The 14,647-nt window shown below is 57.2% G+C and overlaps 1 protein-coding gene across 10 annotated transcripts in view; it reads left to right on the top strand.

Annotated features, from left to right (window-relative positions):
- ITPR1 (inositol 1,4,5-trisphosphate receptor type 1) overlaps positions 1-14,647 on the top strand; it is a 99,159-nt gene that overhangs the window by 39,329 nt on the left and 45,183 nt on the right. For all 10 annotated transcript variants that reach the window (XR_012788618.1, XM_075574705.1, XM_075574710.1 and 7 more), the window contains exons 2-3: positions 3,760-3,862; positions 4,050-4,120. Coding sequence is in view for 9 of the 10 variants with exons in the window: in XM_075574705.1 (XP_075430820.1) it covers positions 3,760-3,862; positions 4,050-4,120 (174 nt within the window). In the remaining variant the exon portion in view is untranslated. The remainder of the gene's footprint in view (positions 1-3,759; positions 3,863-4,049; positions 4,121-14,647) is intronic.

Here is a 14,647-nt window from a genome sequence, read left to right as displayed (position 1 = left end):
GCCAGACAATAGGAAAGGAAATCACTGCACCAGAGAGCTTACAATCTAAGTGGCACGTTGGGAGACTTGGAGACAGCAGGTGAGGGAATAAGTTCCGTAGATGTCAGCGCTTGGCCAAAATGGTTGGTAGAAGTGACTGTGTGGGATGGTAGCCATGAGTCCAGGCTGTTGTGATGCTTTTGCGATGTGAGTTTTAAGGTTGGTCAGTATTAACTTAGATGGGTTAATACCGTTGGGTTGCTGCCAGGCAGGGAGCGGGCACGCTGGTGCTCATGCGCGGTGATGTCACGCTCCCTGCTCGGCCGGGAGATTTGTGGCCGGCTAGGTGCGTGCACGGGGGGCGACTCGGGGGGGGGGGGGGGGGAGGGAATGACGTCATGGAGCTGGTTCGCTCTAATTGGACGAACTGCTCACGTGACGCGCGAGCGAGAGAGAAATTAAATTTTGCTTGCTTCGGCAAGCAACTAAGCGCCGAGCAGGCGCTCGCCCACACTGGCCACACACATTGCTGCAATGTTGCATCGCGGCCAGCGTGAGCCCGCCCGCTCGGCGTCACCCTGGCCGCAGCCTTAGCAGGGAAAGAGTAGATGTGGATGAGAGCAGATGTGTATATGGCTGGGTCCATGATCAGGAGAGATCCCCAGGAGAAAGGTGAATAGAGTATTTGTGGGGGTGCTTTTTATTTAGGGGTGTGGAAGTTGTTGGGAAAGAGGTGTATAAATAGTGGTGCAGAGTATGGGCACAGGTGGGGGGGAGGAGAGATGAAAGAATGTGGGGAAGTTGGTGAGAAGATTAAAGTCTACAAAGAAGTGAGAAAACAGCAAATATGGCGGGAATAATGAGCTGCAGAGAGATGTAGGAGGAGAGAGTTCCCAGATATTGGAGGATAAGCGTAGGAGTTGAAAGAAGGTGTATAAACTGGCAGGGCAGTGTAACATTTTCCCAAAATATTATGCCCCGGAGAAAAGGTTACCTCACCCCAGGCTTTATTACATGTCTTTCTCAGCTCTTATCAGCTGCACCAATACAACTTTTGTGGGTGTTGGTTGCAGTAAGGGGAAGCAGTGGTGTCCGTAGGGGTGGATGCACTAAAGGATGAGCCTGCATTGTGGGACACGGCTCCTTATTTACTGCTGACCATTTGATTAAGGGGCAGTGACTTCTCGGTTGCACATCATACTGTTCCATCTAATGCCCCGGTTATCTGGAGGCGACTGGCAGTTGGGCATAGAGTTAAAAAAAAATACAAATGCTGGATCGGTGGAGTTAATGGTTAGGGGCAGTTTTTGTGATGGGCTCCTCAGCCAGACTGACCCTGGCAGTGAGGTACACTGGTATCTGCTTAGAGCGAGAACAGAAGAATTGTTACTCTGGAATGAGGTACCCAAGTCATTTCTGATCATTAAAGTCCTTATGCCTCAGTGCAGCTGAGTTATCTGCCTGGCCAGGCTGCCGTCTGCTTAATGTTGCCATTTAGCAGCTACAATGCTTCGGGGAGTGGAAGCTGCATCACAAATACAAGTGTGGTTACCCAAGATATAGGGGAAGTAGAAGGATAAAAACAACCCTGGTCAGTAGGTTAGGTTGTGTGTGATCTCACATTGGGAGGTTTAGTTGTGGGAGGTGTATCACATGCCGGTAGTGTGCAGTCTGGGACTGCGCTAGGTATATGTTCTGTGTAGATCTTCTGTTTTCTGGTCTCGCACTGTGAGCTGGATATTGTAACAGGACTCTGTTCTCTGCCAAGTTACAAGAATGCATGTTTTCTACTTGCCTTTCAGCAGATCCAGGCAATCGAGCAGGAAAGTTTGCTGGAGCGTGCCAGACCTGGGTAGAGGCTGGGGGTCCTTGTCTCAGGTCTGCTGCTTTTATGGTATCCTAATAGGTTTTTTATTTTTATCTGAGGTTTAATCACATCGTATAGTTCCAAGAGTCGTCCTCAGGATATCTCCATGGAGCATTAAAGCAGCATTTGTTAACTTTAATTTGACCGCCTTATAATTTGTAATGATCAAATCTCAGTACTCTCATTGTACCGCGCAGCTGCATATGTTGGTACTTTACAAATAATATTGTTGCCCCTTTGAGTTCTGCATCCTGTGCAAGCCCTCTGACGTCTCATTGTGGGAGGTAATGTTTGGTTTTCAAGTTGCTTATGTACAATTGCCATGGTGTGACTCTTACAAGATGACTGGAGTTTTTTTAGGTTGCAAATGTATCGTTTTTCAGCTCTGGATTTTCCTCTCTTGGGATTCACCGGAAGCACAAAGGCAGGGAAAGAACAAGCCTGGTCTGTGCAGCCAATACACAAGTCCAACAGTGAAAAAATGTCCGTCCCGTACAAAGGAGAATTACAAACACTCACAGCATCTTGATGAAGACTTCAGATGATTTATTGCTGAAGGTGCCAGAAACGGGCAACGTGTCCGGTCCTAACTTGACCTTTCATCCTCTAGGATTTGCAATAGACTTTGTTACGCTGGAGTCGCCCTTTCTCTGAGCTCTTCCTTCTTGGATTAGAATATAGCTTCTCCTCACTGATGTTGGTTTGGGATGATGTCTTGTGCCTCTCTGAGCAGTAAAGGTCTCTCTGCTCTGTCTTGTATGGCGGCCTACGTCTGCATGGTGACCTCAAATGTTTCTTCAGCCTTGGTTCATTGCTTACTTCATACGCTTGGGGAAATTTAGGGGTGATTTAAAATGGATGTTCCATTAGCTCGGGGCCGCTAATGGAGGAGTTGCCCCGGTGACCTTTCGTGGTTTGTACCGATTTTACACGCATGAAAGCCGTGTAATCTTCTAGGAACTGCTAGTGGTGCCCTGTGATATCGCGTGTCTGAGGGACACCCGGCACGTGTATCAGTAAGACCCAGAGATGGAGGTTTAGATGGAGTGTAAATCTCTGCCTTTTTATTTTTTTAGTACAGATGTGTGCACTGGCGTTCTATTCGGGGCTGAGGCTGGTATTCTGCAGGTCTTTGAGACTGGTATAAGGGCTTCATGGACATATGTACCTTTTTTATAGGATCCTATTTTAGGTTTTTAGGGAGGGTCTTGCTTAAGCCTTCTACAAGATCCTGTATGTTCTGTGTTCAGGTAACTGCTCAGACTGGTACGGTTTCACTGGAATCGGCATGAGCCAAACCTAAGCCTGCAGGGACCTGTCATTAGGTCACATGTGACCCTCAACCCTGAAAGTTACAGCGCTGCTCTGAACCTTCAGCTCTTTGTGCTGAGATCCGAGCCTGGGTATATAGTACAATCTGATCAGCATGCCATACAATCCACTTTTCTGTTACTTTATCACAATGCGGAGTATGAGGAGATACAGTATCAGTTTGCTACATCTGTACAGTATCACAAAGAGCCTTAAGATACAGTATCCTTACAAAGTACAGATGTTACACCCCCCACGCCTGCAGGTGAAATAGCATGTTGGCTCCGCCCCCCTTTGACCACATGACTGAAGACTATGGCAGATGCTCGCGCGTTTTGGGCCATACGTCTGTATATTCATGTCACTGGCAAGGCCTTCTGGGTATTTGGAATGGATGGGTTGCAGAGCTTTATAGGGGAACAGATCTGCTGACCATGGCGCTGCTGCAGCGCCTTATTGCTGTAGTAAAATGGGAGGGGGCTGGTCCTACTCTGGCACATTGCAGTGGTGGTGGGGACGTAGTTCAGGTCCGTTGGCTGAGGGGGTGGAGAGGAGTCACCTTGGCAGTGCCAATGCCGATCTGTTTCTTCTGTTCCTCCCAGGAGCTGTGACCATGTCGGACAAGATGTCGAGTTTTCTTCATGTGGGGGACATAGTGTCGCTGTATGCAGAGGGATCTGTGAACGGCTTCATCAGCACGCTGGGGTAAGGGTCCCACACACTACCTGAGTGCACCTACGTCCTGCCCTGCTATGCCAGTGCTATCCCTCCAGCGCACTCAGACTGGGGCACACAGAGTGGCGGGCTTCTTTTGGGGTGAAAGAGCTGCTCCGACATGACTGTTAAGGGGGGAAAGACTCTTGGATATTCTGACATTCTTCTCTCCCCGCAGTTTGGTGGATGACCGGTGTGTGGTGCAGCCGGAGGCCGGTGACCTCGGTAACCCACCCAAAAAGTTCAGAGGTGAGTCGTGTGTTTACATCTTCGTGATAACCCAGCCCCTGTAGTGCTTTGTTCCCACTGCAGTTGCTGGATCCTGTTTGCAGCCTCAGGTTTTTTCTGTTTGGTCCCTGTAAGGGGGGGCTCCTGTAAGGGGGGGCTCCCTCCCTCATCACTCCATCACGTTTTCTCCCGTTCTTCACTTATCCTCCCTTCCCCCTGCTCCCTCTCTTGCTCTCCCATTCTTCACCTATCCTCCCTCCCCCCGCTCTCCCTTTCTTCACCTAGCCTCCCTTCCCCCTGCTCCCCTCTGGGCTCCTGCCAGTGTGGCTCAGGCTTCCCCTGCAGCCATTTCCTGTTAATGTAAGCAGAGCGCTCTGTGTCCCAGGAAGGCCTCTGTCTGACGGCCTCTCCGGAGAGTCTATCAGGGACTGGAGAGAGGAGAATCTCTGGGGGAGGGGAGATGTGGTTCCTCCTGAGAAGTGATTACCAACCTGAGCAGCTATCAGAGGCATCAGGCTCCATGGCCATGAATCTCTGGGGTTGCTGGGTAGCCTGTCTGGCCTCATAACTTTGGGCGTGGGATGAGCCGCTTGGTGGGGTAGGCTGGCTCTGGCCTTAGGGCAGTGTTGGGCAACATGATCTACTTCTGCGACTCTTGAACCTTCAAATGGGCTGCATGTTGCCTACATATATTGTGCGCATCAGTATGGGATGTATTGGGGATGGGAGCGGGCAGTATGGGATGTATTGGGGATGGGAGCGGGCAGTATGGGATGTATTGGGGATGGGAGCGGGCAGTACGGGATGTATTGGGGATGGGAGCGGGCAGTACGGGATGTATTGGGGGTGGGAGCGGGCAGTACGGGATGTATTGGGGGTGGGAGCGGGCAGTACGGGATGTATTGGGGATGGGAGCGGGCAGTACGGGATGTATTGGGGATGGGAGCGGGCAGTACGGGATGTATTGGGGATGGGGGCGGGCAGTACGGGATGTATTGGGGATGGGAGCGGGCAGTAAGGGATGTATTGGGGGTGGGAGCGGGCAGTACGGGATGTATTGGGGATGGGGGCGGGCAGTACGGGATGTATTGGGGGTGGGAGCGGGCAGTACGGGATGTATTGGGGATGGGAGCGGGCAGTACGGGATGTATTGGGGATGGGAGCGGGCAGTATGGGATGTATTGAGGGTGGGAGCGGGCAGTACGGGATGTATTGGGGATGGGAGCGGGCAGTACGGGATGTATTGGGGATGGGAGCGGGCAGTATGGGATGTATTGAGGGTGGGAGCGGGCAGTACGGGATGTATTGGGGATGGGAGCGGGCAGTACGGGATGTATTGAGGGTGGGAGCGGGCAGTATGGGATGTATTGAGGGTGGGAGCGGGCAGTACGGGATGTATTGGGGATGGGAGCGGGCAGTACGGGATGTATTGGGGGTGGGAGCGGGCAGTACGGGATGTATTGGGGATGGGAGTGGGCAGTATGGGATGTATTGGGGATGGGGGCGGGCAGTATGGGATGTATTGGGGATGGGGGCGGGCAGTATGGGATGTATTGGGGATGGGGGCGGGCAGTACGGGATGTATTGGGGATGGGAGCGGGCAGTACGGGATGTATTGGGGATGGGAGCGGGCAGTACGGGATGTATTGGGGGTGGGGGCGGGCAGTACGGGATGTATTGGGGATGGGGGCGGGCAGTACGGGATGTATTGGGGATGGGAGCGGGCAGTACGGGATGTATTGGGGATGGGAGCGGGCAGTACGGGATGTATTGGGGATGGGGGCGGGCAGTACGGGATGTATTGGGGATGGGAGCGGGCAGTACGGGATGTATTGGGGATGGGAGCGGGCAGTACGGGATGTATTGGGGATGGGAGCGGGCAGTACGGGATGTATTGGGGGTGGGAGCGGGCAGTACGGGATGTATTGGGGATGGGAGCGGGCAGTACGGGATGTATTGGGGATGGGAGCGGGCAGTACGGGATGTATTGGGGATGGGAGCGGGCAGTACGGGATGTATTGGGGGTGGGGGCGGGCAGTACGGGATGTATTGGGGATGGGGGCGGGCAGTACGGGATGTATTGGGGATGGGGGCGGGCAGTACGGGATGTATTGGGGATGGGAGCGGGCAGTACGGGATGTATTGGGGGTGGGAGCGGGCAGTACGGGATGTATTGGGGATGGGAGCGGGCAGTACGGGATGTATTGGGGATGGGAGCGGGCAGTATGGGATGTATTGAGGGTGGGAGCGGGCAGTACGGGATGTATTGGGGATGGGAGCGGGCAGTACGGGATGTATTTGGGATGGGAGCGGGCAGTACGGGATGTATTGGGGATGGGAGCGGGCAGTACGGGATGTATTGGGGATGGGAGCGGGCAGTACGGGATGTATTGGGGATGGGGGCGGGCAGTACGGGATGTATTGGGGATGGGAGCGGGCAGTACGGGATGTATTGGGGATGGGAGCGGGCAGTACGGGATGTATTTGGGATGGGAGCGGGCAGTACGGGATGTATTGGGGATGGGAGCGGGCAGTACGGGATGTATTGGGGATGGGGGCGGGCAGTATGGGATGTATTGGGGATGGGAGCGGGCAGTACGGGATGTATTGGGGGTGGGAGCGGGCAGTATGGGATGTATTGGGGATGGGAGCGGGCAGTACGGGATGTATTGGGGATGGGGGCGGGCAGTATGGGATGTATTGGGGATGGGAGCGGGCAGTACGGGATGTATTGGGGATGGGAGCGGGCAGTACGGGATGTATTGGGGATGGGAGCGGGCAGTACGGGATGTATTGGGGATGGGAGCGGGCAGTACGGGATGTATTGGGGATGGGAGCGGGCAGTACGGGATGTATTGGGGGTGGGAGCGGGCAGTACGGGATGTATTGGGGATGTATTGGGGATGGGAGCGGGCAGTACGGGATGTATTGGGGATGGGAGCGGGCAGTACGGGATGTATTGGGGATGGGAGCGGGCAGTACGGGATGTATTGGGGATGGGAGCGGCAGTACGGGATGTATTGGGGATGGGAGCGGGCAGTACGGGATGTATTGGGGATGGGAGCGGGCAGTACGGGATGTATTGGGGATGGGAGCGGGCAGTACGGGATGTATTGGGGATGGGAGCGGGCAGTATGGGATGTATTGAGGGTGGGAGCGGGCAGTACGGGATGTATTGGGGATGGGAGCTGGCAGTACGGGATGTATTGGGGATGGGAGCGGGCAGTACGGGATGTATTGGGGATGGGAGCGGGCAGTATGGGATGTATTGGGGATGGGAGCGGGCAGTACGGGATGTATTGGGGATGGGAGCGGGCAGTACGGGATGTATTGGGGATGGGAGCGGGCAGTACGGGATGTATTGGGGATGGGAGCGGGCAGTACGGGATGTATTGGGGATGGGAGCGGGCAGTACGGGATGTATTGGGGATGGGAGCGGGCAGTACGGGATGTATTGGGGGTGGGAGCGGGCAGTACGGGATGTATTGGGGATGGGAGCGGGCAGTACGGGATGTATTGGGGATGGGAGCGGGCAGTACGGGATGTATTGGGGATGGGGGCGGGCAGTACGGGATGTATTGGGGGTGGGAGCGGGCAGTACGGGATGTATTGGGGGTGGGAGCGGGCAGTACGGGATGTATTGGGGATGGGAGCGGGCAGTACGGGATGTATTGGGGATGGGAGCGGGCAGTACGGGATGTATTGAGGGTGGGAGCGGGCAGTACGGGATGTATTGGGGATGGGAGCGGGCAGTACGGGATGTATTGGGGATGGGAGCGGGCAGTATGGGATGTATTGGGGATGGGAGCGGGCAGTACGGGATGTATTGGGGATGGGAGCGGGCAGTACGGGATGTATTGGGGATGGGAGCGGGCAGTACGGGATGTATTGGGGATGGGAGCGGGCAGTACGGGATGTATTGGGGATGGGAGCGGGCAGTACGGGATGTATTGGGGATGGGAGCGGGCAGTACGGGATGTATTGGGGGTGGGAGCGGGCAGTACGGGATGTATTGGGGGTGGGAGCGGGCAGTACGGGATGTATTGGGGATGGGGGCGGGCAGTACGGGATGTATTGGGGGTGGGAGCGGGCAGTACGGGATGTATTGGGGGTGGGAGCGGGCAGTACGGGATGTATTGGGGATGGGAGCGGGCAGTACGGGATGTATTGGGGATGGGAGCGGGCAGTACGGGATGTATTGGGGATGGGAGCGGGCAGTACGGGATGTATTGGGGATGGGAGCGGGCAGTACGGGATGTATTGGGGGTGGGAGCGGGCAGTACGGGATGTATTGGGGATGGGAGCGGGCAGTACGGGATGTATTGGGGGTGGGAGCGGGCAGTACGGGATGTATTGGGGATGGGAGCGGGCAGTACGGGATGTATTGGGGATGGGAGCGGGCAGTACGGGATGTATTGGGGATGGGAGCGGGCAGTACGGGATGTATTGGGGTGGGAGCGGGCAGTACGGGATGTATTGGGGATGGGAGCGGGCAGTACGGGATGTATTGGGGATGGGGGCGGGCAGTATGGGATGTATTGGGGGTGGGAGCGGGCAGTACGGGATGTATTGGGGGTGGGAGCGGGCAGTATGGGATGTATTGGGGGTGGGAGCGGGCAGTACGGGATGTATTGGGGATGGGAGCGGGCAGTACGGGATGTATTGGGGATGGGAGCGGGCAGTACGGGATGTATTGGGGATGGGAGCGGGCAGTACGGGATGTATTGGGGGTGGGAGCGGGCAGTACGGGATGTATTGGGGATGGGAGCGGGCAGTACGGGATGTATTGGGGATGGGAGCGGGCAGTACGGGATGTATTGGGGATGGGAGCGGGCAGTACGGGATGTATTGGGGATGGGAGCGGGCAGTACGGGATGTATTGGGGATGGGAGCGGGCAGTACGGGATGTATTGGGGGTGGGAGCGGGCAGTACGGGATGTATTGGGGATGGGAGCGGGCAGTACGGGATGTATTGGGGGTGGGAGCGGGCAGTACGGGATGTATTGGGGGTAGGAGCGGGCAGTACGGGATGTATTGGGGATGGGAGCGGGCAGTACGGGATGTATTGGGGATGGGAGCGGGCAGTACGGGATGTATTGGGGATGGGAGCGGGCAGTACGGGATGTATTGGGGATGAGAGCGGGCAGTACGGGATGTATTGGGGATGGGAGCGGGCAGTACGGGATGTATTGGGGGTGGGAGCGGGCAGTACGGGATGTATTGGGGATGGGGGCGGGCAGTACGGGATGTATTGGGGATGGGAGCGGGCAGTACGGGATGTATTGGGGGTGGGAGCGGGCAGTACGGGATGTATTGGGGATGGGAGCGGGCAGTACGGGATGTATTGGGGGTGGGAGCGGGCAGTACGGGATGTATTGGGGATGGGAGCGGCAGTACAGGATGTATTGGGGGTGGGAGCGGGCACTACGGGATGTATTGGGGATGGGAGCGGGCAGTACGGGATGTATTGGGGATGGGAGCGGGCAGTACGGGATGTATTGGGGATGGGAGCGGGCAGTACGGGATGTATTTGGGATGGGAGCGGGCAGTACGGGATGTATTGGAAGAAGAAGCGGGCAGTACGGGATGTATTGGGGGTGGGAGCGGGCAGTACGGGATGTATTGGGGATGGGAGCGGCAGTACAGGATGTATTGGGGGTGGGAGCGGGCACTACGGGATGTATTGGGGATGGGAGCGGGCAGTACGGGATGTATTGGGGATGGGAGCGGGCAGTACGGGATGTATTGGGGATGGGAGCGGGCAGTACGGGATGTATTTGGGATGGGAGCGGGCAGTACGGGATGTATTGGAAGAGGAAGCGGGCAGTATGTGATGTATTGGAAGAGGAAGCGGGCAGTATGTGATGTATTGGAAGAGGAAGCGGGCAGTATGTGATGTATTGGAAGAGGAAGCGGGCAGTATGGGATGTATTGGAAGAGGAAGCGGGCAGTACGGGATGTATTGGAAGAGGAAGCGGGCAGTACGGGATGTATTGGAAGAAGAAGCGGGCAGTATGTGATGTATTGGAAGAGGAAGCGGGCAGTATGTGATGTATTGGAAGAGGAAGCGGGCAGTACGGGATGTATTTGAAGAGGAAGCGGGCAGTACGGGATGTATTGGAAGAGGAAGCGGGCAGTACGGGATGTATTGGAAGAGGAAGCGGGCAGTACGGGATGTATTGGAAGAGGAAGCGGGCAGTACGGGATGTATTGGAAGAGGAAGCGGGCAGTATGTGATGTATTGGAAGAGGAAGCGGGCAGTATGTGATGTATTGGAAGAGGAAGCGGGCAGTACGGGATGTATTGGAAGAGGAAGCGGGCAGTATGTGATGTATTGGAAGAGGAAGCGGGCAGTATGTGATGTATTGGAAGAGGAAGCGGGCAGTACGGGATGTATTGGAAGAGGAAGCGGGCAGTACGGGATGTATTGGAAGAGGAAGCGGGCAGTACGGGATGTATTGGAAGAGGAAGCGGGCAGTACGGGATGTATTGGAAGAGGAAGCGGGGTACTACTTATAGGCGCAGGAGCGGAATGTGACTTTTAGACATGGCCGTTTTGGCACAGAGGGACAGTTGGCCGCCGCTGACTATTTCGGGCTGAGGTAGGTGATTAGCGTTAGGATTAGATGTTAAAGCTATGGGGGTAAAGTTTAGGATTGGGGTACAAGGTTAGAAGACACATTACCTGCAGTGGCCAAATGTCCCAGTGGTGAAGTGCCGGTGGCTGAATAGTCGTGTCCTAGACCACGCAGGAGAGGAGCGGGCAGTACAGTATTTATCCCCACAGAGCGGGGGGGGGGGGGGCGCCGGAAGGTATTGGCGCAGAGAGAGGGGCGCCGGAAGGTATTGGCGAAGAGAGAGGGGCGCCGGAAGGTATTGGCGCAGAGAGGGGGGCGCCGGAAGGTATTGGCGCAGAGAGAGGGGCGCCGGAAGGTATTGGCGCAGAGAGAGGGGCGCCGGAAGGTATTGGCGCACTGAAGCATCTGAGGGAGTGGGGAAGCGGCAACATCTCTGCTCCCCGTGCACTGGGGAGGTGCGCAGGGCACACAGCTGCACGCCAATTCCAGCAGGATGCGTTTGCTGCGCCTGTGGTTCTGACCCCTGATAGGTGCACTGACCTCTCGTAGGGATGGGCGAGAGCTGCCTGTCTGCTCTCTGCTGTGCCCAGCCTGGCAGGGGAGGTTTATTGCTGCATGAGCAGAGTCCTGTGCCCGGCCGCCTGACCCTCACCGACCCCCGAACCCATCCTATCGACCACTTGTACGTCATTATTAAACGCTGGATTGCGTATTTTGGGGATCCTTGCACAGGGAGACGTGGTGGTGTTTAGTGTTGTATAATCCTGCATGTGGAAGAGGACATACTCTGCACTCATAGCTGCGGCATCACTGTAAGCAGACCTGCCTTTGCAGATTTAGGCTCCGGACCCTGCACCTCATGCACTTTTTGTTGATGTATTTAGTGTGGGCACACGGGGTGGGATCTGGCCGGGGTAGCGGTGCTACGTCGAGCTCTTTATGGTCACTTAAATCGGGGGGGGGGGGGGGGGACTCCTGGGATCCCTCCCGGCTCGCTAGATCTTTGCCACTGACGTCACCAGTTTACTTCCTCATTTGTAAAAGGGATTTAAATGGCCGTCCAATAGGAAGCTTCAACTGGTGCTGTGGCTTCTCATTGGCCAAGCGTTTCCCCCCTAGATGGAGCTTTAAGCCCAGTAACCTCTCCGGGTGGGGGAGGGGGGTGCTGAGGGGCACGGGCAGGATGTAATGCTGCAGGATGGCATCCTGGGTGCCCCCCAGCCTGTAGTATTTGGCTGGGAAGGAGTTAATTCTAGTGTCCGGTTGCAGGTCTCTGCGCCGCTGGCCGCACAATGAGATGATCTGTTGGATAAAGCGTTTTTATTTTTTCCTGGCTATTTTTGGTTGTGTTAAAATGCTCTCTAGGCTCGTCCCTCGCTGAGCGGCCCCTCGGGGTCGCAACGCAGTTAACCCCCTCCTATCCCCAGCTCTCTGCGCATGCAGTTAACCCTCTCCCCCTGGCTCATTACGCGCGCAGTTAACCCCCTCCTACCCCCCAGCACTCAGTGCACACAGTTAACCCCCTCCCGGCTCTCTGCGCACGCAGTTAACCCCCTCTCCCCCCCTCCTGGCTCTCTGCACACAGTTAACCCCCTCCTATCCCCCAGCACTGTACACACAGTTAACCCCCTCCCTGCTCTCTGCGCATGCAGTGTGTACCCCCTCCTATCCCGGGCTCTCTGCGCACGCAGTTTACCCCCTCTTCTCTCTTCCCCCCCACCCCCTCCTGTCTCTCTGCCCCCCCCCTCCTGTCTCTCTGCCCCCCCCCTCCTGTCTCTCTGCCCCCCCCCCTCCTGTCTCTCTGCCCCCCCCCCTCCTGTCTCTCTGCCCCCCCCCCTCCTGTCTCTCTGCCCCCCCCCCTCCTGTCTCTCTGCCCCCCCCCCTCCTGTCTCTCTGCCCCCCCCCCTCCTGTCTCTCTGCCCCCACCCCCTCCTGTCTCTCTGCCCCCACCCCCTCCTGTCTCTCTGCCCCCACCCCCTCCTGTCTCTCTGCCCCCACCCCCTCCTGTCTCTCTGCCCCCACCCCCTCCTGTCTCTCTGCCCCCACCCCCTCCTGTCTCTCTGCCCCCACCCCCTCCTGTCTCTCTGCCCCCACCCCCTCCTGTCTCTCTGCCCCCACCCCCTCCTGTCTCTCTGCCCCCACCCCCTCCTGTCTCTCTGCCCCCACCCCCTCCTGTCTCTCTGCCCCCACCCCCTCCTGTCTCTCTGCCCCCACCCCCTCCTGTCTCTCTGCCCCCACCCCCTCCTGTCTCTCTGCCCCCACCCCCTCCTGTCTCTCTGCCCCCACCCCCTCCTGTCTCTCTGCCCCCACCCCCTCCTGTCTCTCTGCCCCCACCCCCTCCTGTCTCTCTGCCCCCACCCCCTCCTGTCTCTCTGCCCCCACCCCCTCCTGTCTCTCTGCCCCCACCCCCTCCTGTCTCTCTGCCCCCACCCCCTCCTGTCTCTCTGCCCCCACCCCCTCCTGTCTCTCTGCCCCCACCCCCTCCTGTCTCTCTGCCCCCACCCCCTCCTGTCTCTCTGCCCCCACCCCCTCCTGTCTCTCTGCCCCCACCCCCTCCTGTCTCTCTGCCCCCACCCCCTCCTGTCTCTCTGCCCCCACCCCCTCCTGTCTCTCTGCCCCCACCCCCTCCTGTCTCTCTGCCCCCACCCCCTCCTGTCTCTCTGCCCCCACCCCCTCCTGTCTCTCTGCCCCCACCCCCTCCTGTCTCTCTGCCCCCACCCCCTCCTGTCTCTCTGACCCCACCCCCTCCTGTCTCTCTGACCCCACCCCCTCCTGTCTCTCTGCCCCCACCCCCTCCTGTCTCTCTGCCCCCACCCCCTCCTGTCTCTCTGCCCCCACCCCCTCCTGTCTCTCTGCACATGCAGTTTACCCCCTTATCCCCCTGCTCTGTGCACACACTTGACCCTTCCTCCTTTGACAGATTACGAAGCCCTGCTCCCAGAACGCTGATTTGGGGCTTCTTGGCTCAATGTGCACGCGTATTAAACTCATTCTTAATTCCCAGCACTCCCCCCTCCCACCCAGGGCACCGCCTTCTGCAGTCCCTACGTTCCCCGGATATTACCCCCTGACTCCTGTCTCTGCTTCTACCTCTCACCCCACTGATCCCCATCCCAAACATTTTCCGGCTCCCATTCCCCGCCAGCACAGATGGGGTTAATATTGTGGTTCTGTGCCTATTTGCCGGTCACAGGGAACAGTGTGCAGCTAATGTTTAGTCTGCTCCTGGCAGTATCAGGGGTTAACGTTGCACAGGCTCCCCCCCTGCACCTGGTTTTGGGGTGCAGGTGCGGGCATGGAAGGCCTGGTCTCAGTGTGTGGGGCTGGGAGGCAGGGCATCCTGTTTCCATCTCCTGCGAGATGCCCAGCGGAGGTGCAGTGACCGCTCGAGGGATCCTGCTGGCGCTGTGGGGTTTCACCCTGCGTCGGCTCTTATTAAGCTCCCACTGTGCCCCCTCCCTCTCTTCCCTCTGCAGCTCGCTGGCCTTATTTGGTAAAGCGGCTGCATCTGTCCCCGCAGCGAGCGGGGCCCTCTCTGTATTCCCAGACTTCCCTCTGTTCTGCAGGACTGCTTCACATTCCCAGGCAGGGGCTGGGGTTAACCCCTCCCTATCTGCAGGGCACATGCTCCGCTGTGCTGGCGACCTCTGCATATAGGGCGGGGTGGGGGGGAAGAGAAAGGTGTACTTTAAGTCGGGGCTGGCCAACTCCAGTCCTCAAGGGCCACCAACAGGTCAGGTTTTCAGGATATCCCTGCTTCAGCACAGGTGGCTGTCTTATGAATGACTGAGCCACTGATTGCACCACCTGTGCTGAAGCAGGGATATCTGTAAAACCTGACCTGTTGGTGGCCCTTGAGGACTGGCGTTGGCCAGTCGAAGACTGAGCCACCTGTGCTGAAGCAGGGATATCCTATAGACCTGTTGGCCACCCCTGCTTGAAGTGTACGGAAAAAATAGTGGCACTGCAG

This window comes from Ascaphus truei, chromosome 17, assembly GCF_040206685.1.
Source record: "Ascaphus truei isolate aAscTru1 chromosome 17, aAscTru1.hap1, whole genome shotgun sequence".
NCBI classification, from domain to species: Eukaryota; Metazoa; Chordata; class Amphibia; order Anura; family Ascaphidae; genus Ascaphus; species Ascaphus truei.
The sequence above is the reverse complement of the archived record's forward strand: the minus strand, read 5'-3'. Positions and strand labels throughout refer to the sequence as shown.